Source organism: Antechinus flavipes, chromosome 3 (assembly GCF_016432865.1).
Source record: "Antechinus flavipes isolate AdamAnt ecotype Samford, QLD, Australia chromosome 3, AdamAnt_v2, whole genome shotgun sequence".
Taxonomy (NCBI): Eukaryota; Metazoa; Chordata; class Mammalia; order Dasyuromorphia; family Dasyuridae; genus Antechinus; species Antechinus flavipes.
In genome coordinates, this window is record NC_067400.1 from 18,636,371 (window position 1) to 18,656,418 (window position 20,048).

Below are 20,048 nucleotides of genomic sequence, written 5' to 3' on the forward strand. Positions count from 1 at the left end.
AGACATTCTCTTCTTTCCAAGGAAGGATGCTAGGGACCTATGCAGAACGTCCCTCAGGGTCAAGTATTAGATTCCATGTGTGTGGAAAATGTAACCAATACAACAAAAATGAAATTCTGACCGAAAAAATGGTGTGAGGGAAGTGTTACCTGATAAAGAAGCTTTTACAACAAGTGTTTAGGAAAACTCACAGAATAAAGCCCAAAGCCTGGCCTGTTGAAGCGACAAGCTGAGGCTTCTCTTGCTGGGAAAAGGCTGGGTAAGAGCACCTGGCAACCTCTCCTTTCTCTTCTCACTTTGGGACAAGCCCCCTCAAGCCCTCCCCAGCAGAGGAATGAGCATGAAGTGCCCCATGTCCCCCTCACCTGGTCTTTTCTTCCACTGATTGTTAAATTACTTATGGCCCAAGCAGCTTCTTTCTGAGTTCCAAAATCACCCTGGAAAAAAAAGCAAAGGTACTCTTAAGACTTTGCAAAACAAACCAGACTGGGCGGAAGCATCTACTTCACGGAATGTCGAGCACCAACACCCAGTCACATCTCTCACTGCAAAAATGCTAATTAAAACCTAGAGACCCAATGCTGCGGCACTAAGGAAGGAGGATGGGCACCCCAAAGGGATCCCACAGCCTCAGGTGAGCCTTTCACCAGGGCACTTTCAAGGCACCAGGATTCCAGGTCTGCAGCTTTGGGCAACACTGCTGCCACATGAACACATTCAAGAGAGAAGGAAAAGTGACAACATCAGGACATTAAGCAAGACAGAGAGAATAATGATCTGGGTTTTAAATAAGACAACAATGCCTATGTAAGCCAATGAAGCTCAGCAGAAATGGAGTGACTCCCACACTCTGGGGGGCATCCTTGTGGATCTTTTCTACCTGTGTCATCACTGCCATGCCCAGAACAGGTGCTTGGTAAACACTTCTCATAAGCATTATCTTAAAATGGCCCTTTTCCTCCCCAGGTGAACTAAAATGTTTTTAATATTCCTCTAAAAATAATTAAAATCTGTGCAAGAAGACTCATATATGAGTCAGGGGAAATGTTATCTATGTTTAAAAAAAAAGATTTTAAAGATTAGGTATGTGTCTACTAAATATGTTTTTACTATTACTACACATCATCAATTTCATAGTATTCCTAACTCAAACCAATCCACTTACTAAACATTAAAACCATATGTAATTTACAATGGAGCCACCAATCACCCTCCAGAGTGTTGCCTGGTCTAAAAAGGTACATGATCGTGGTCATGAGGCTAGTAGTAATCTATGAGCACTATGAAGATGGGCTCCCACTGCCCCCAAGAATACTTCTTTACCTTATCTAAGAGGTGTATGATCATGGGCACAAGGCTGGCATCAATCACTGCCTGAACCTGTTGCTGATTTCCCGCAGTGATGTTCGAGAGGAACCATACCGCCTCCTAGAAAACAAGATCCCTTCAATAATCGATAGGATTAATTTTAAAATATTTAATTATTAACAGCATTAATAATTTTTACAATACTGTCAAAATAACTCTCAGATGACATACACCTGTTCTCAATGACATACAATAGTATCTGAGAAGGGTTCACAATTGCTTAAAATTTAAAAAGGATCTATCAAATTGCCCCCCCCAACAAAATATTCAGAGTGAAAATGAAAATTGAATTAAAATCACATACAAGAATTGAAGTGAATATGTGTGTGAATTTTAAAAAGAAATTTAAAAGATTTAATGCAATCACAATTTTTATTTCACAAGAACAAAACTTAATATGCTTTTTAAAATAACTCTTATATTAGCCAACAAGTTTTTGGTTCCATTGTGCCTCTAAGTTCTGGCTGACAGATAAATAACATCTATTTTAAAAGATCTTGTTGTGTCTTCTCTCCTCAGGAACCAGGATCAGCAGGAACAACCATAGGGAAGAAGGAGCTTTCAGCTTTACTGTTTTCTCTGACTGGCTTTTGCTCCTGTTTGTGATGAAGGTAAGGATTCTTTTATCACTCCTACCAAACGCTTTGTATTTTTCACTAAATATACTAAAAAACTATAAAAAAAAAACAACACTAAAACTACTGCTCTTATAGTAAGCAGAGGGAATATTTATAGACTCGTAAAGGAAAAATAAGCATATTTGTCTATTTATTTAGTTAATATAGAGGGAGGGGAATGAGAAACATATTCATACTAATCAATGAACACTTAGCTCTTATGGATCAGATCACAGGTCCACATTTATGAACCTGTTAGAGACTAGGGTGCCAGGCAGGTAGGTGAGCTGTTGTTGAGCTATAATCATCGGCAAAGCTGTAACAAACACTCCTGTATTTTTTACAACAGCCTCAGATGCACTCCGATATCTGCATTGTCAGTCAGGGCTCCCTTTCCTTAGCCTTTACATTATTACCCCCATGCACGCACACATACATACATACCCCCACCCGCCCCATTTTAATGTTTACTTAATTTTATAATAAGTTTTAAAATGCTCAAATCACACACCTTTCAAACAAATGCACCCAGTTATCTCTGTGTCATCATTTCCAAGAGAGCTAGTTTTTAGAAATCATTTCACAACTACTTTTATGTATTAATTTGGCAAATTATCCTTAAAAAACAAACAAAAAAACTATGTTATGAGACACTACATTTTACCTTAATTTGGTAAATAACAACTTAACCTGAATCCTAATTACAGAGAATCTGCAAACCTACTCCCAATGGAAGGAACTTTTCAGGTCCTACTTTGAAAACACATTTCCAATTAAAAGTAAAATTAAATGGAAGATGCCCACATCAAGTTAAAACTATGCTGATGCAATGTGATTTATGCTAAAAATTTCCAACTCCATTGAGATGTCACAGATACTAGGCTAAATTCTTTCACACAACATATAATTGTCTTAGATTGAATTCGAAGGTTGCCTTTTAAAGGAACAAGGACAGCTCAAAACCATCAATTATCTGGTCCTTGACAACCCACTGCAGAACAGGATTATTATACACAGCATCTGAATAGTAAATTTAAACCAAAGGGAAAAATGATCATTCTCTGTATGATTCAAGAGGATAATAAATTTAATATAGGGTCTTAAACCATCAGGCTGAATGTATGAGTCTTCTTTAGCAAACAGGAAGTTTTTATTCCCCGAAACAATTCACTCATCTGTATGATGGGTGCTACTGGCTGCCTATTTTCAGGGTCACTAGAAATCAGCCACAATCAGGAAATCATTAAAGGCCAGGTTCTACTCTAAAATGCTTCGAATAGTCACACTGACTGATTCTGCAATTTGCTTTCTAGGATATTAAAACTTGAATCACCTGTAACTTTATCTCCCAATCATTGGAAATTTAATAAGACTCACAAATTTAACTGGTCAGTATTTGAGGAAATTATTCAACTTACTATCCATCTCTTTGTTAGGAAGACATATTCAGCAACCTTTCCCTAAAACTCAGTGGCTTTATTTAGCTCACTTGGCAGTTTTTTTTTAAAGGAGAAAACAAAATAAAAGACCCAATTACTCCAAATAGCTGCCATTCAATCTTTTAACTGACTTCTAGTTTATTCACAGCCATAATAACCTAACTATTTTAGTTTTGCAAACCATGGAAAACAAATACCTGTAAATGAGGGTGAAGGCGAGAGAAAAAAGGGAGCGGGGTAAACCATGTGGAAAGCCGCAGCAGGGAAGACATTTGACTTCTGGGAGCTTCAAGTTCTGAACCCTCCCTCCTCCCCAAGGGTCGAGCCCTAAGACACTCAATACGTACCCACCTTATTGATTTTTTCTTTGGGATGTGTCAGAAGTGCAGGGAAGTGTGAAAGAGCATCGCAGTTCAGCACAACCTGCGTCTGCTCGTCAGTACCAGTGACGATGTTGCCGACAGCTCGGAGTGCGGCCGTCTGAAAGACACAAAAGCTCCATCAACTCTCATGCAAGTAAAGACGATCAAATGTGAACAGCAAAGGTTGAACAGAGTGAAGTGACTGTAAGCATGGAAGGATTCCAAATGTCACCCCGTGCCTAGGAAGGATAAATAAGATTGTCGGAAAATCAATAGGTAAGCACCCGTGATGTGCCAGACAATGGGGGAGGAGGAGGTGGGGGAAGTAATGTTTGCATATGCAGGAAGTGAAAGGAAAACATCCAGCACAACATGAAAAAAACTAGGTATACAAACATAACAAATAGGATGCAGTGGTGAAGGGGAAGGTTCTAGCAGCTGGGAATTAAGTTTCCCACTTTCCCTTAACTTTCTAGCCCAATGTATTTCAAGGTCTGAGATGATATATCTATCTTTTTCATTCTAATCAAGTGATTCCTAATCACTAATTAACAGTCCCTAATGACTTAAGTTTTCATTTAGTATGTTTCTTTGAATATGAATAAGTTTCCCAGTGTCTCACCTCACAATCCTTATCACCTGGATCATTATGATTTGCAGGCCAGCCTCACCTCGGAAGTCCTTCCCTGCCCTCCCCCAGGCCCACTTCAGCTCAGGGTAAGCCCTTCCTACCTCTCAGCTGCCTTACTGCCACTACCTCCTAAAGGTCTCCCTACTCATCTTCTTCTCTAGGCCAAAGGGACTCACGCTGAAGAGCAGAGTCTATCATTCCAGGGGCTCCCTGGTGTCCCTAGCATAAACTATCAACTCATCCCTTTAACCCTGAAATCCCTTCACTAGCTAGTTGCCACAACACTTTCCAACCTCCCATCCTCCAGCCAAAGCCTCTCAGTTCCTTGCACACCCAACATGCTGCTGCCCAGCTCTGTCACTGCACCCACCTGAGATGAAGTGCCTTCCCCCTCTCCCTCCTCCCAGAACCTCTCATTTCCCTCAGGATAAAAGGAAGCCCATCTTGATCCAGACCAACTTTCTCTGGTCCACTTTGCTGTCCTGATTAGAGTGTGTGTCTGCACATCCTCTCCCACCCTTCCCTGAGAATGAGCAAAGACTGCGTTCCCAGCCTTGCCAAAGATCACTGTCGTGGGAGAGCAGATATACCTCCTTGTACCGGTGGAGGAGGCCAAAGGAAGCTCTGAGGCTGGAATTCAACAGCACATGGTCTGTCCTTATTCCTGTCAACAGATGAGTTTCCTTGAGCATGCAATGAGCAGCAGGGGATGAACTAAATGTGCCTCAGGGAGCAAGATGCCCCGAGCTTTGTGCTATCAGGAGAGATGGAGCCCATCTGAAGTCAGGCTTCATGACCCAAGAAACCACACTGCTGTTGTCCCAAGATACATCATCCTCGGGTCCTTACTGCTAACAGACTTACCTGCACCTTCACCTCCTGGTGACTGAGCAGAGGAACTAAATGAGGGACGATGCCCGAGTCAATGACCATCTGAATCTGTTCATTGCCAGCATCAGTCAGGTAAGAGAGGGCCCAGACAGTGTCTACCAGTATCTACAATGACAAAAACATCAGATATATTAGCAAGCTGTGAGCATCCCCTAAGCCAAACCAAGACTCCTTTTGTTCACCATTCCCACTAATTCCCATGTTTCACCTCACCCGGGGGCTGCTGCTCATCTGATCTAAGAAGGTACCATCCCAGGAGGCTTCTGCATGGAGCCATGGTGACCCCAGTTCCAGCTAAGCAATGCTAGTGGCAAGGCTGACTGCCCCCCTCCCCTAGGAGGGGGCTATGCTGACCCAGAAGGAAAGTCAAAGGAGGAGGTGAGGGGTTTGGCCACACTAGGACCTCCTAAGGACATCAGGTAGGCAGTCTGGAGGGATTTTAACTTGCACTGGTGAAGAGAGAATTATAAGATCAGTGACAAGACAGACTCCTAAGCACCGTGAAGAATCCTGGAGTGGTAACTGGGTCTTTCTGGACTATAAGATCTCTAGACTTCTGTTTCATTACAGCTCCTGTACCCAGAGTCATTTCATCTGTCCTGAATCCATGCTCTGCCCATTCTTATCCTTAGAAAGTCACTAATTTTTTCCCCCAATTTCCTCTGGAAATTATGATAATGTGGTTAATTATAACATAGAGTAAAATATTTGTGTTTTACTTCTAATATCACTTTTATTAGCTATTAATATTAAGCACCTCAAAGATAGCGCTTCCATATACTAAACATCACCTTTACACAGCATTTCCTAATTTATGGAATACCCTGCTAACACTTCGATGAGATAAACAATCTAAGGATTCCCCCTTCTCTGAATAAAGCCAGAGTTAGTGTTAAGTCACTCTCAGTAGAGAGTCAGGATTCACACTGAAGCCATCTGGCTCCTATTCCACACAGTACTGAAGAGAGGGCAGGAAGTATAATCGCTCCCAGGGCTTGGCCTACAGGAGGTGCAATATAAATGACTGTTCCCTTCTTAAGGCTGAAGGGCGGTAGGCAGGTTCAGAGGATGTCTGGGTAAATTGGATGTAAAGACTAAACTACCAATGGCACTGGTGCTGCTCAGAAGGCATACAGTAAATGGCTTGAGCAAAGCAAAAATGTAAATCTCTGCTTCTTTCAGCTTGATATCTCACATGTCTGAAAGGTCAATCTGACCTGAGTACTTTAAATAGCCAATATCCACTGCTGAGGAGGCTTTCCCTAACATTACATTTTTCCCTTTCAAAGAACTTTCCCCTGGGTAACATCAAGCTATCAAGGCAATATGAGGATCTAACAACCTGGGAGTGCTGTTTCTTCCATACCAATGAGATGTTTCTAGTGTTGTTCTGAAATGAATCACCATATATATTCTGCATTATTTTACCATAAAAAGTATTATTTTCGAATTTTTTGTAGTCTTAAAACAGACACTATGGCCAAAAAATTCAAAAAATGCTTTTATGACTTTCATCTATAAAGAATCTTCATTCTAATTCAAGATTTATTAACAAAAGGTAACCCCAGAAAAAATGGCATTAAATTGAAAAAAAAAAAAAAAAGAAGGGAGTTACTTGATGTTTTTTCTGTAACATATCAAACTGCAAATTTATTTTTTAAAAATATCTGAAAAGGAGCAGCTAGGTAGCACAGCAGGAGGACCCAAGTTCAAACCTGGCCTCAGACACTTAACATTTCCTAGCTGTGTGACCCTGCATAAGTCACTTAACCCCAATTGCCTCAGAGGTGGAAAAATCTGATAAAAAGGTAGAGAATACAAAGTCAAGTGCACTAATTTCTTTTTTTCCTTATTCCTAAAACACTGGGTTCTAACTCTCCTTGAGTTCCTGATCCCTTTGGGCTCCTATCTCTTTAGGAGATCTCACTCACTTTGAAATCCACATTCCAGCTTTCCCCCCTGTAGTTTGGGTCTTTTCTTTGGCCCCAGAGTTCATAAGCTTCTGTTTCTGTGCTCCCTACTTTTGTTCAGGCCTTATCCCTCAACCTCCTGAATGGACTTCTCCAGATCGCTCACTGTTGCTTCTCTAACAAGACCAAGGCAGGGGGAAAGGGGGATAATTTCTGACCTGGGTAGGTCAAGAAAACCTGGCTCAAGGCTCTGCTTAACTCCCTCTTGTGATTAATGGATGATGTCTGCATCAGCAAAGTCTCCAGGATTTCAAGTGGCAGTGCAGAAACCAACTTCTGTTGGCAGACAGAATTTTCTAACTGGAAGTTCCTTCTACCAAGTCAATCTCAGACTGAATTCTAAAATCAAACTGTTGTGACCAAACTACTGGTTTTAACGAATCATCCTTCTAAGGTCTATTTGGAGTAGGTCTCTCCCTACCCCAAGTATTAACTCTGGATTCTGGACCGGAAGGTCCTTTACAGCCCAGCTCAAACTACTCCCAGAAGGTTCCCTGAACCAATTAGACACTGGCGTCCATTGTCAGTTGAGCACTCTTACCTTCAGGTCTTTGCTCAGCTACTTCATCATCCGTGGCCCAATGGAGGTGCCACATCCATGAGATTCATCCTTCCCATCTCAAGTTCCTCCCCGCCCTCTAATCAGACTTCTCTTTTATACTTATCATACTCTCTTCCTTTGCATCCTATCTATCTTTTTATGTCCTGGCTGTAGCAGTGATGAGTTGGATTTCCCAAGATATCAAAAATTGTCTCTGTTCTAAAGTTGTGGGATTTAAAATGTTTTGTTTGTTGGAGACATTTAATGTCATGTTATACCCCAATTTTAATACTATATTTCACATTCTATGGAAAGACCAAGAATGTGAGAACATCACTATAGAATCTTTAATGACAACAAGATTTTCATTTGTTACTTCTGTGACTTCAGGCAAGTCAATTAATTTTTCTGGTCTTCAGTTTTCTCCTTTGTGAAATGAAATCTTTTGACTGGACAACCTTTCAACTCTTGAGTCAGTTCTGTGAGCCAGTATTCTTGGAGACAAAGATGTTGTTATCTCCTTCCTGGTGCCCATGTCCCAAGTGATTAGCTTAGGTCGAGTTAGCTCTCCTTTAACTTCCTGAGCCCTCAAGCCTCAAAGACTGTTTCTGCTCCCCTGACCCGCTCTGCAGCTAGCTTCTCGGTAATGGTTATTTTCCATGTCACACTCAGTCACTTCGTGGGGAATCAGGACAGAGTGGTGTCTTTTTTAAGGAGTTGTACTATAGCTTAACTGCACTAGTTTGGGTCTTCAAACATTAACTGGTTAATCATAATTATTTAAATCAAAATACTCACAGATTAAATAATATTGTGGACATCTTGGATATTTTAAGGCTAATGCCTTAAAAAGATCTATCTTTGAAAGACAATATAGATTTAAAATAATAAGAAACATGAATTACAAATCTTGCTCAGGTTTTACGCAAGACAGATTTAGGAAAAAAAGAAATGACTACATTCAGAATCAATGTAAAGTATTTCTGTTTGACCAAGATATCATATGTTAGAAGTAATTCCAAGGCACTGTGCCTCCCTGAGTTGAAATTTTTCTTCATCAGATCTATCATGAAGTAAGGTAGATAGAACTAGATTAAATAATACTTCCCCACTTTTCTAGGAATCGACAAAACAGATAGTTAGAGTTCACACTACAAGCTTGGCTTTGTAAAATGCATTTTTGGGACCACTACCAACAGGTCTATGTGCCTGTGTTCAATCTGAGAAGCCCTAAAACATACATGATAAATTTTTACTCACATTTACATCTGTGTGATGAATTAAAACGCAGAGGGCTGGAAGAATCTGAGAAGAGAAATAAAAATTGCAAGTGATTATATATTCCATTGTTTCTAGCTTATTTTTAAGAAGACTAGGATAATATTTACCTCCTGAATGGTTTCCATGGGCGGGGGTGGGTCTTTGTGGCGACATAAGTTGACCATAACCCAAGTAACATTCCTCAAGAAGGTTATGGGGATGGACGGACTGATGAAGGAGAGTAAAGGCTTCACAACCCCGAGACTGATGACATAGTCTCTACACTGGGGTCCGTCACCTGTGAGATCAATTTTTCCCAACAGATTAATAAAGTTTCTATAGAAAAGAATATGTTTCACACATTCACATCATTGGCTTTTCTCTTTTCTTGAGATTTTTTAGTCTCCCTGACAATAATATCAAGTAATGACAGAAAAATAGAAATAGGGATATTTTTTTTAGAGTGAAAGAACAATCTTTTGCCATATCTCCAAAAGTTCTTTGTTTATGATTTTTTTTTCATTATAATAAAAAAAAAATCACACCTCTTTCTTGGAACAAGAACAAGCACCAGTTTTTTTGCTCTCTGTATCAACAAGTGCCTTTCACACAGCAAAAGATTTCACAAAAAGTGGAGAAAATATGTTAAAATCTTGCTAAAGACAGAGCATCTCAAACATAAGCTTTAATGACCTAACATTACAAAGTACTAATGATCTCTAGAAAATGCTTTATGATAATCTTACAACATTTCAATGATGATTTTGTATCAGGCTCTAAACACTGAATAGACTGAATATGGCATTTAAATGGAATGATTTAATTTCAAAGTTTACGCTGTATTTTTAGTTCCAGTTCCAAGGGCTTCTGGCTATGGCATTGATTTCTTTTAATCTATTCCAACTGTTCAATGACGCAGGTATTCCTTTCAATAGCCAAGATGAAAACCCATTTATAACTTCTCAATTCAATGCAGTTCTTTATGTCCTTCCATAATTCCTCTGTAGAAGGACTGAATAGTAGCAAGGCCACAGGTTCAGGGGAGCTTGGGAAAGGGACTTCCTTGGAACTTGGTTAGATGAAAATGGGTGATAGGTAGCTACATTCTCTTGGAAATTAGTTATAACCAAGGTGTTAAGGGCCGAAGGTATTCTCATTCCCTACAACCTCACTGAGAAACTCAAGATGCTTCCTCTTTATGCCTGTCTGGTAACAGAAAGAATGTTTGGGGTTAGGATGAAGACCAGGAGACAGTTATTTCAGAGTCCTCAATTCTTAGAGATTGGCTTCCTGGAAGATCTGAGTCAGATTCCAGTTCAAACATGCATTGTAAATGCATCTAATGTTCCATCTTTTGCTAACTCCAACAGAAAAACTTTTAACATAGACACCTCTAATGTTCCAGGGCCCTTTGTGTTTGTCATTTAATTCCACTTCTGGATCAAAAACAGCTGGTACAGTGACTGAGTGACCATATTCTGACAATGCTTAAAATATTCAGCCTCAGTGGCTCCTCACCTCTACCATGAGGGTGAGGTAGATTACATGGTTTCTCTGGACTCTTCAATGTTTTTTCAAGTAATTAAGTTCAACTTCCTTTCAGTGATCTCTCTATTTACATTGGTATCATGGTGCAGATCACTCTCTTGGTTCTACTCATTTCACTCAACATGAGAGTTTTCAATTTTTCTGTATTTCTTTATATTCTTCAATTATCATTTCCTATGCACAATAAAAACATTTTTTTTTTTTTTTTTGCCATTTCCAAGCAGATTCTCAACCATCCTGCTCTCTGTTCCTTGTTAGCGTAATGAATGCTGCTGTGACTATTGCAGAGTATGGACTGTTTCTCTGGCTTCCTTGGAATGTAAACCCAGAAGGAAGATTACAGGCAGGGACAGAAGGGAAGAGGGCCGATGGAGAGATGAAAGTGACTTAAAATTCTCTACTCCAACTTTCTTATTTCACAAACAAGGAAAATGTGGCTCCAGAAGGCCAGGTTACTGACTCAATATTCTAATTGGGAGGATAATCCAGGCACTCTAACCACAAACCTATTCTCTCCTCATTAATCTGAAGTTAGAAATTATACAGTACATTCATCTCCACATAAACCTAAGAAAACATACTTTCTATTTTATTCTTCAGAGCCAGGAGTGTTCTGTGACTCAGGTTTATAGGACAGGGGAAAATTACTGAAATTTAAAAGATATACCTCTATTTCAGGGAGAAGCTCAAGATCATTAAAAACTGGATTTTCCCAAAGTACCTTTCCCCTCCTTCAGTTCTGGACCTATTTGCAATGTCAGAAAGCATTATTCTTTCTTCTTTTAAAAAAAAAATAAAATATATGCAATATCAAAGGATATGGACAAGCAGTTTTCCAAAGGATAAAATGATTTCAGGAGAAGAGAAGCTATCTCTAATCAGAGAAAAGAGAAATAACAAATACTGGAAGGGATGAAGAAAAACGGAAACACTAATACACTCTTGGGGGGACTTATGAACTGGTCTGGTCAATATGGAGAGCAATTTGGAACAATGCCCAAACAGCTCTAAAACTGTGCATATCTTTAATATGCAGGATGGTTGAGAATCTGCTTGGAAATGGCAAAAAAAAAAAAAAAAAAATAGGTGTATATCCCATAGAAATCAAAGGAAAAGGAAAAGGACCTAAGTAACACAAAAATATTTATGGCTGCTCTTTCCATGGTAGCAAAGAACTGGAAACTGAGGAACGGCTGAACCAAGTTGTGGTACATGATGGTTACAAAATCCTATTTTGCTACAAAAATGATGCTCAGGGTCATTTCAGAAGAACCTGAGAAGATTTATAAGAACTGATGCAAAGCAAAGTGAACAGAACCAGTAAGAACACTGCACACCATTATCAGCAACATTGTACAAGATCAAATGTGAATGACTTAGCTGTTCTGATCATTACAATGATCCAAAACAATTCATCCAACACACTCCTGATGAAAAAAATGCTCTCTACTTCCAGAGAAAATATTCAGAGTGTATATCAAAACATAAATATTTTTTTTTGCTTCCTTTTATCGCAACATGCTAATATGGAAACCCGTTTTACATGATTTGATATGCATAAGTGATACATTGCTAGCTTTCTCAAAGGGTGAAGAAGAGGAGAGATGTAATTTAAAAAATTACAAAAAATAATAATTGACTTTTGCTTGTTACTCTGTCTTCTTTAAAAATTTTTTCTTTCACTGCTCTCTGTTTAATGAGGCAGTAATATTGACAATATCCCATTATCCTCCTCAGCATATCTTACAAATGAATTTATATTATAAAACAGTGCTTCTGTTTGGCAAGACAATCAAGTTTTGACTTCTCTACCAAATGTAACAACTTATGCTTTAATTCTCTCCTGCAGGAAAAGAGATATAAAGCTGCTAGGGACATGAAAGCCCAGCTCTCCAAAAACTTCACCCTTGGTTTAGATGTCCCCAGTCACAGCAACAGTTAATCAGGCATAGGAAGTGAATTCTGAGCCTAGATCTCTAACTCCAGAACTGGCACATTCTCCTTATCACCATGTTTCTGTTTTTTTTCTTCCCTCTAATTATTTGGTGGTCTCTCTGCATACCACAGCTGATTCAGGAATGATTCAGGGCATCAACAATGAGTCACTTCCTGTCTTTGAAAAATAACTGATTTCATTTTTCCCCCCTCAAAATCTTACTCAAGATTCACTATGCCCATGCTTCCTGATTCTTTTCTTGAAGAACATATTCTGAGGAAGGAGATGAGAGGCTTCTAGGGGGCTCACAAGGCTTTGGCCAGCCTTTTTTCTTTTTCTTAAAAAAAAAAAAAAAAAAAAAACCCACACCAAATACCAAGAAACATTTATTAGGCACTTGTGTGCCAGGGACTGTGCTAAGTAATGTAATACAAATACCAAATTGAAATACCTCCTGCCTCTAAGAATTCATATTTTCTCACAAAAACCATGTTTGAATGTTTGAAAAGAAAATATCCTTGCCTTGGCCCTGAAACTCGCAAGTAGCAAACTACTGAATAAGGTTAGAAAGGATATACCATATGCTTCATACAATTTCTACATTTTTTTTCTTTCTCTGGGCATAAGACATATATTTTCCTAGTAGGTTTTTTTTGGGGGGCAAGTATTTATAAATAGGATAATAAAATTCACAAATGTCCCTTAAATGGTGTTTGCTGTAGCCTTTGAAGCAGCTGGGGGCACCACAGTGCACACTAAACTGAAACTGGAATCAAAAAGATCTGAGACTACAACCTGCATGGGTCCTGTGCAAGTCACTAACCTCAGTTGGCCTCAGTTTCCTCAAATGTAAAATGGGTATAATGGTACCTACTTCCCAGGATATTGTGCGAATCAAATTACATGATATTTGTAATGTGCTTAATAGCCTAGTGCCTGGTGAAGAGCAGGCGTTATATAAAAACTTGTTCCCTTCTCTTTCCCCTTTGGGTAAATGACAAACATCAATGTGTATTAAGTGTCACTGTTTTGCCAAGGAGAGATTATGAATTGTCAACCAATAGTTCCAACTCCAAAAACTTGCATAGAACTTATTTTTATTACAAGAGAAAGTAGAGAGACATGTATGCTGGATCCTTCTTGTAACCTTCCTAACTTCAACTTTCTTCTGTGGTCTGGTTTTGTTCACAGAACGTTAAGACCGACAGGATTCAGGTCCTCCATTCCTTAATAAATGGCCAGAGATCTCACAATTTAGATCACAAATACTAAATGATTACAGACAGATTAAAGCTCAATTCCTTTCCTGTCACTGCCATGGCCAAAGAATTCATGGCCAAGTGGCTGGCCTTCTGAACTCACCACTTGGCTGGTCCTCAGAAAGCAGACAGTCGACATGCTGACAGAAATATACTTGGGATCAAGTTCTAAAATTATCTAAGTCCTCTAGGTATTTGGAAGGGCCATCAGAAATGGAATGGAATCCAATCCTCTCTGTTTACAAAGGCCCATACATAGCAAGTGACTTATCCAAAATCAGATAGCTAATCAAGGGCAGAGCTACAACATGCTACTGGACTTTGTCTCAGCGAATACTAAAAAATTACTTTCTTTCTTATTTGTGGAGAAAAGATTACTTACATGTAACTGAGTTCTAAAGAGCTTATTTAATGAGCAAAACTGCTAATGAGAAAAGGCTCTAAGTGATTTTTTTACACTTTCTGTTCTCGCACACTCTACAACAAAAACTAATGAACATTAGTTACAAGGAAAGAAGAGAACAAATGGAGAAGGGATCTGGATTATGCAGATTCTCAGCTGTATAGAGAAATACATGGAAAATATTTTTAAAACAATTTTCATCTTATTTGCTGAGTTTTGCATCCACCAGCCATTTGAAATCAATTTTCATAAGCTAACCCAAAAGCTGTTTTTGGTGGTATTAGGATATGCAAACTCTCCTCTGTATGACAAAGTGGCATGTATTCTCTTCCTTTTGTCATGTCTAATAGTATTCAATTTTACTTCTATTAAAACTTCATATTGACAGCTTTTTGGGTATTAATAAAACGCTTAATACAGACCTATGATGTTTCCCAGTGCCCAGACCGCTTGCTCACACACATTTTGATGAGGTGAATGGAGAAGCCTCAGAAAAAGTGGCACAGCATCTAGGAGAGAAAGAGTTGTGAGAACTAAAAGTACTACTTGGTTCTGCATCCCAACCCAACAAACAAATCTCTCTCTTCTAGAATCTCAGTCCCTGGAAAATAAATCAATTTTATTTAGCACAGAATGGGAAATATTTCTATTCTATGCCAAATTTTCATCTACAAATATTGTGAAAAATAATTAGCAGATTACTTAACCCTAAAATTACTTGGTATTTGTTTGTGTAAACAAGGAATTGGAATAAATGTTTTAAAATATATAAAGCTAAAGCAGAATCATTTTATATAAATATTAGATTCTAAATTCCTCTATTGGATTTAATTTTCTTGAGAATGACCATGTCCTATTTATCTTGTGCCTCTCCTAACACTTCACAAAGACCTTTGTGCCTAGTACTTAAAAAAGCTAGATTATTAAGCCGGATTACAAAACAACAGGATGAAATTCAAATGTGGCTTATGGAATCCAAGTCAATATTTTAATTCTATTACTTCAACTGTGGACAAGACTCCATTTACAAACAAGCAATATAGTCCTGTAGTAGAGTTAACAATGCTTGTTAACTGATGTATTATTGCAGAAAACAAGTTTCTACGATATTACTGTAAAAGCAATGCACAAACATTAAACATCAACTACACGTCTAGTATTGTGTTAAGTATCAGGTACACAAAGGATTTTACATGCTACCAACTACCAGTGTTGGTAGCTTAGTGGTGGTCTATAGATGAGGAATGAAATACATTCTCTAATGTACTATGGATTTGTTGTTGTATACTACATATAGCTATAGTCAGGTCAAAAGTCACTTGTGTAAGAAACAGAATGCAATGATTAAAAAAAAAAAAAAGTTATCTTTTGAAAGCAACATACCGTGTATTTGTCTATAATAGTTTTGCAAAATTCTGAACCAGGATTCAAGGCCTGCTCTCCTACTGACTTGTGAGGTGACTGGCTTATGAGCTAAGAAGCTATTTCAGTGAGGGAAACTCCCACCCTCCACATACACTGAAAACCACAGATCCCTTCCTATCCTGCACAATTTATAAGGTTACCTGAATAATCTCACATGCAATACTTAATACTATCACTCTCCAAAGGCAGTTGAAGGGAACAAAAGATTAGAGGGCCTCACTGAGTGTCTACATGGTATTGCTTAGGATACAATTCTATTCAACTATCTTTTCTTCAAAGAGGCAGCTGTTAGAAGCATATGCAAATACCTTTAAAAATTGTTTTTATTGAAAAATTAACTCCAGTAAAGAAACATCATAAAATGCACACTAAAATTTTTCTTCCAAATAAATCAGATGACTCTCAAGACTGACAAGTTTGAAATAGCTTATATTTAGACTTGAGATATTTGTAGAAAGCTCTCTTCTTGAAGCACAGGTTTACTCAAAGGAAAACTATTTCTTTAACTTTTTTTTTTTAACATTTGACTTTTCAAAATAAAGCAAGCAATTGTCATTTGTCAAAACTGTCATCTAATCAACTTACTGGACTGAACTACAGCCTGTGTTTGTTCAGAGGTTCCAGAAGCAATGTTTGTCAAAGCCCATGCAGCTTCAAACTGTAAAGAAGGACTAAAAGAAACAAAAGTTTTAGCAGCTTGAATTTTTAATTACTGGACCAAACCCAATTCAGCCTCAATTCTCTCTATATATAATCTCTTATTCCTTTTAATGGTTACATGTCCACATGACTCCAAGATATGCCGTCTTAACAACCCATTTCTATCATCATAAAAATAATTGTTCTTTGTGGTAAAAAATTTGACATTTTTCTACTAAATTTATTTCTATCTTCTTTTTTTTTGGGGGGGAGGGGGGGAACTATTAACAAAGTGGACAAGGACTATAGTAAATGTGGGCAATGTTGGGTCTGTGAGAAGGTCCTTCAAAGTCTAAAACCAAATTAAAAAAAAGTATTAATTTTGTAGTTTGAAGCCAAGGATGTAATTATAAGTTACATCTTTTCCCCAAATAAGCAGTTCACAATGTTTTGCTTATCCTTTGTATTAAGGTAATAACTTATTTCAACCCAATATATAAATCTCTTCTAATTCATAATTATGCTATTCACTACATATGCTCCCCCTGCAAACAGTTAAGAAAAACAGACTAAAAGAGTGATTATTTACTAGTACACATGAACTTACTCCATTGAATTTACCCTTTATTAAAATGAAAGATGACCTTGTGCCTTCATTTCAATCAATACCCAACTGTCTACTTTAAAAAAAAAAAATTTAATTTGAAGAAAAAAGTTTAAAATTTTTAAAAAGTTTTTAAGAGTTTAAAAAGCACTTACTTGTCGTCCCTTTCAAGACAATGGACTAAAATAGGTAATATTCCAGATTTTATTAAGTCATCAATTGGTGGATTGCGATCACTGGACAAAAGCTTTCTATGAGAAATAAGGCAAGGAAAAAACTTATTAGACTTAATTAGAATAGAATTTTATTCCCATACATGTGAATTTCTGACAATTAATTTAGGTTATTAAAAAAAAAAAAAACTAACAATCTCTTCTATAAAACTCTAAAACATTCCAAGGGCAATGAATCCTGTTCTTTTGTAAAACCACCTCAAAAAAAAATCACATTTTCATCATGTGGTTTTTCTGATTAAAAACCTCTGTCTCTATTTCCTATTGAATTGCTAAGATTATTCTGTCTAGTCTAGTCAAACTGTCCTATTAATATAGCAACATTAATTTTCATTCTTGAAACACCTTTCTGAACCTTCATTCATTTTCTGTCTTCCTACTTTCCTTATATCATACCATTTAGTTTGCTCATAAAGAAAAAGGATTTAGGGTTAGGTGCTAAGCACCAGGGATATAAATAGAAAAAACTAGATAGATAGTCTTCGGCAACTGGGGGAGGGAAGGAAAGGAAGGTAAAGATGGACCGAAAAGTCTGAAAATCCCAAGTGTTAGGTAAAGGGCTAAGGGCACTCCCAAGTTTAGCAAGCTTCCTTATATATTCTACAATCTCGCCACAGCAATCTCTTTGCTGTTTTCCTCTTATCCTACTGGCAAGAAGAAACAGTTAAAGATTGTAGAGCATTGGAACAACTGGTCAAAGCTATGCTTTAAAAAGAATATTCATGTAGCTGTGGCAGATTTGTAGGCCTATGGATTTTGCTTGATCAACATGAAAATAGTGGTGAGATGGGGAGAGCTTTTAGTTACACTAATTGCAACAGAAAGTGTATACATTAAACCACTAGAAACAATGAAAAAGTGAGTTTTTATACAAGCGACCAATTTTGCCACTATTAATTATACCTCAGCTAGCCTGAGATTTCATATCTGATTGAACTTTGTACTGTGAATTTCAAAAGGTTAATACTTACAAATATAAGCTAGAAAGACAGCAAAACTTACCTAGCAGCCTGAACAGCACTTAGCTGGATTCCTTGGTTATCACTTGAAGCATTCTGTGATAAAATAATAAATGGTTAATATAGTAACAGTATTTATTCAGGGGGAAAAAAATGACTAGAAGGAAAAAAAAAAACTTACTTGCACAATTGCTTCTAAGGAGGTATTTTGCTAGAAAATGAAAATTATACAAAATGTTAAGTAAAAAAATCATTCTGAAATCATGCAGTTCTTTTATCAGCAGTTTTAAATATAAGCAAACTTACCACTCTGTAATCACCATCTATATCAGAATCTTCACAAATATCTTCATGTGGTACATTTCTTCTTTTTAAGAGATGTTCATCTCTTTTGTTCTAAATAAATATAAAGGGAGGGGTAGAAAAATTTTGTTTAAAATCTAACTCTTTTTTAGGTCAGAATATACAAAATTTTATTCCTACATGAACTAATACATTAAAGAGAAATAGAAATGAACAAATCAAACTAACTCGAACCCCAAATAATCAAAAACCAAATGAAACCAAAAGTTTAAAATAAAATATGCTTACATTTCATATTTAAAATAGCAAAGATCTTCTTAAATTATGGAACCAGACAGAACAACTAGAGAGATAGGAATGGACCTGTGTTTTACTGACATAGAGCAGCTCTTACCTAGGAAGTGTACTCTAGCAACCTATAGTTTTTGAAGAAGTCTGTGAGCTGCCAGAGGCAGCGAGAAGGAAAAGCTTTGCCTGGCATGTGTTAATGGAGGGAATAGAAACTCAACTTTTCCTGGTTCTGTGACTGGCACTCCATTCACTCTATGTGATCTGCCACTCATTCAAAATTAGATATGTAATGTTATTATAATCATTTAATCATTTACACAATCATTATCATGTCTACAACCTTACTGAAGCATTATTTGGCAAACTGCTGCCCCTGAAGAACCAGAGACCCTTCTGTCTCGAAACTGAAAGCTTCCCCATCAGAAAGAAGATAGCTGCCTGAGAACAGGGACCATCTGACTTTCCTATCTTTATTCCCTGCACTTAGTAAGCACACACTAAATGCTTCATCCATCCATTCATTCAGTCAAATTACATTTGGAAGCATAAATTTTATTCAGACTTACCTTCCTTAACTCGACAACAACTTCATTTCGCTGCCGTCTCATAGTCTGTTAAAAAGAAAAACCAACAATTCATAATCATGTCTACAACCTCTTAAAAACTCTACTTGCAATGTTGCCCCAAAGAACAGCCACTAGGAAATATGAATCTGAATGTTTTGTAAACGCTTTTTTCGAAGGCTCAAGGGGACTTTCATTGTTCTTTTGATAAAAGAGTTATGACCATTTTTAAACCCATCAATAAAAATGCTGCTTGTGTCATTTTATTCAAGTCTCTTAGGACCAAGTTCATGTAAAACCACCCATGTAACAAATTCCAAAAGAACTATTAAAGCCCTACTTTGAAGGCCTGTGATAATTTGCTATATCCTCATATAGCCTACTGACAGAGAACGCACTTGTTTCTGGTAACCTTGGTATGGTGTCCTAATGAAGAATATCAAGTGAAAAGAGGCCCTGTGCTTGTGAAGTCTACTTTGGAGTTCTTTTTGGACCAAGCTTCCTATTATTAAAATGTCTCTATTAATATAAAACGAGAACCAGGCTCCGTCCCTCTTCAGAATTCCCTGGGATACTGAGAAGCTCAGTAACTTCTCCAAGTTGTTACAGAAAGCCAAGGTGTCAGAGGAAAGATGTGAATCCAGTTTTTCCTTACTCCAAGGCCAGTTCTCTATCCCGATCTTATATAATATCAAAGCATAACTCAACATGTGTGAAATGTGTCTGTCACTGACAATAGAAGTTTTCAGTCAAAAAGATTCTATTCATGTTCCTATTTTGTACAAAATGAAACTAAACAATTTCCT

The 20,048-nt window shown here is 37.6% G+C and overlaps 1 protein-coding gene and 1 non-coding gene across 2 annotated transcripts in view; both read right to left on the bottom strand.

Annotated features, from left to right (window-relative positions):
* KPNA4 (karyopherin subunit alpha 4) overlaps nucleotides 1-20,048 on the bottom strand; it is a 46,058-nt gene that overhangs the window by 5,021 nt on the left and 20,989 nt on the right. Inside the window, exons 2-14 of the mRNA XM_051983100.1 lie at nucleotides 19,246-19,290; nucleotides 18,392-18,481; nucleotides 18,267-18,296; nucleotides 18,129-18,181; nucleotides 17,049-17,144; nucleotides 16,236-16,321; nucleotides 14,648-14,734; nucleotides 9,208-9,377; nucleotides 9,080-9,124; nucleotides 5,282-5,413; nucleotides 3,776-3,904; nucleotides 1,324-1,428; nucleotides 366-437 (exon numbers count right to left, since the gene is read on the bottom strand). Coding sequence (XP_051839060.1) covers nucleotides 366-437; nucleotides 1,324-1,428; nucleotides 3,776-3,904; nucleotides 5,282-5,413; nucleotides 9,080-9,124; nucleotides 9,208-9,377; nucleotides 14,648-14,734; nucleotides 16,236-16,321; nucleotides 17,049-17,144; nucleotides 18,129-18,181; nucleotides 18,267-18,296; nucleotides 18,392-18,481; nucleotides 19,246-19,290 — 1,140 coding nt within the window. The remainder of the gene's footprint in view (nucleotides 1-365; nucleotides 438-1,323; nucleotides 1,429-3,775; nucleotides 3,905-5,281; nucleotides 5,414-9,079; nucleotides 9,125-9,207; nucleotides 9,378-14,647; nucleotides 14,735-16,235; nucleotides 16,322-17,048; nucleotides 17,145-18,128; nucleotides 18,182-18,266; nucleotides 18,297-18,391; nucleotides 18,482-19,245; nucleotides 19,291-20,048) is intronic.
* Nucleotides 2,206-2,540, bottom strand: LOC127558547 (small Cajal body-specific RNA 7). Its single transcript, XR_007952922.1, has one exon. It is a non-coding gene; the product is annotated as a small Cajal body-specific RNA 7 (non-coding RNA).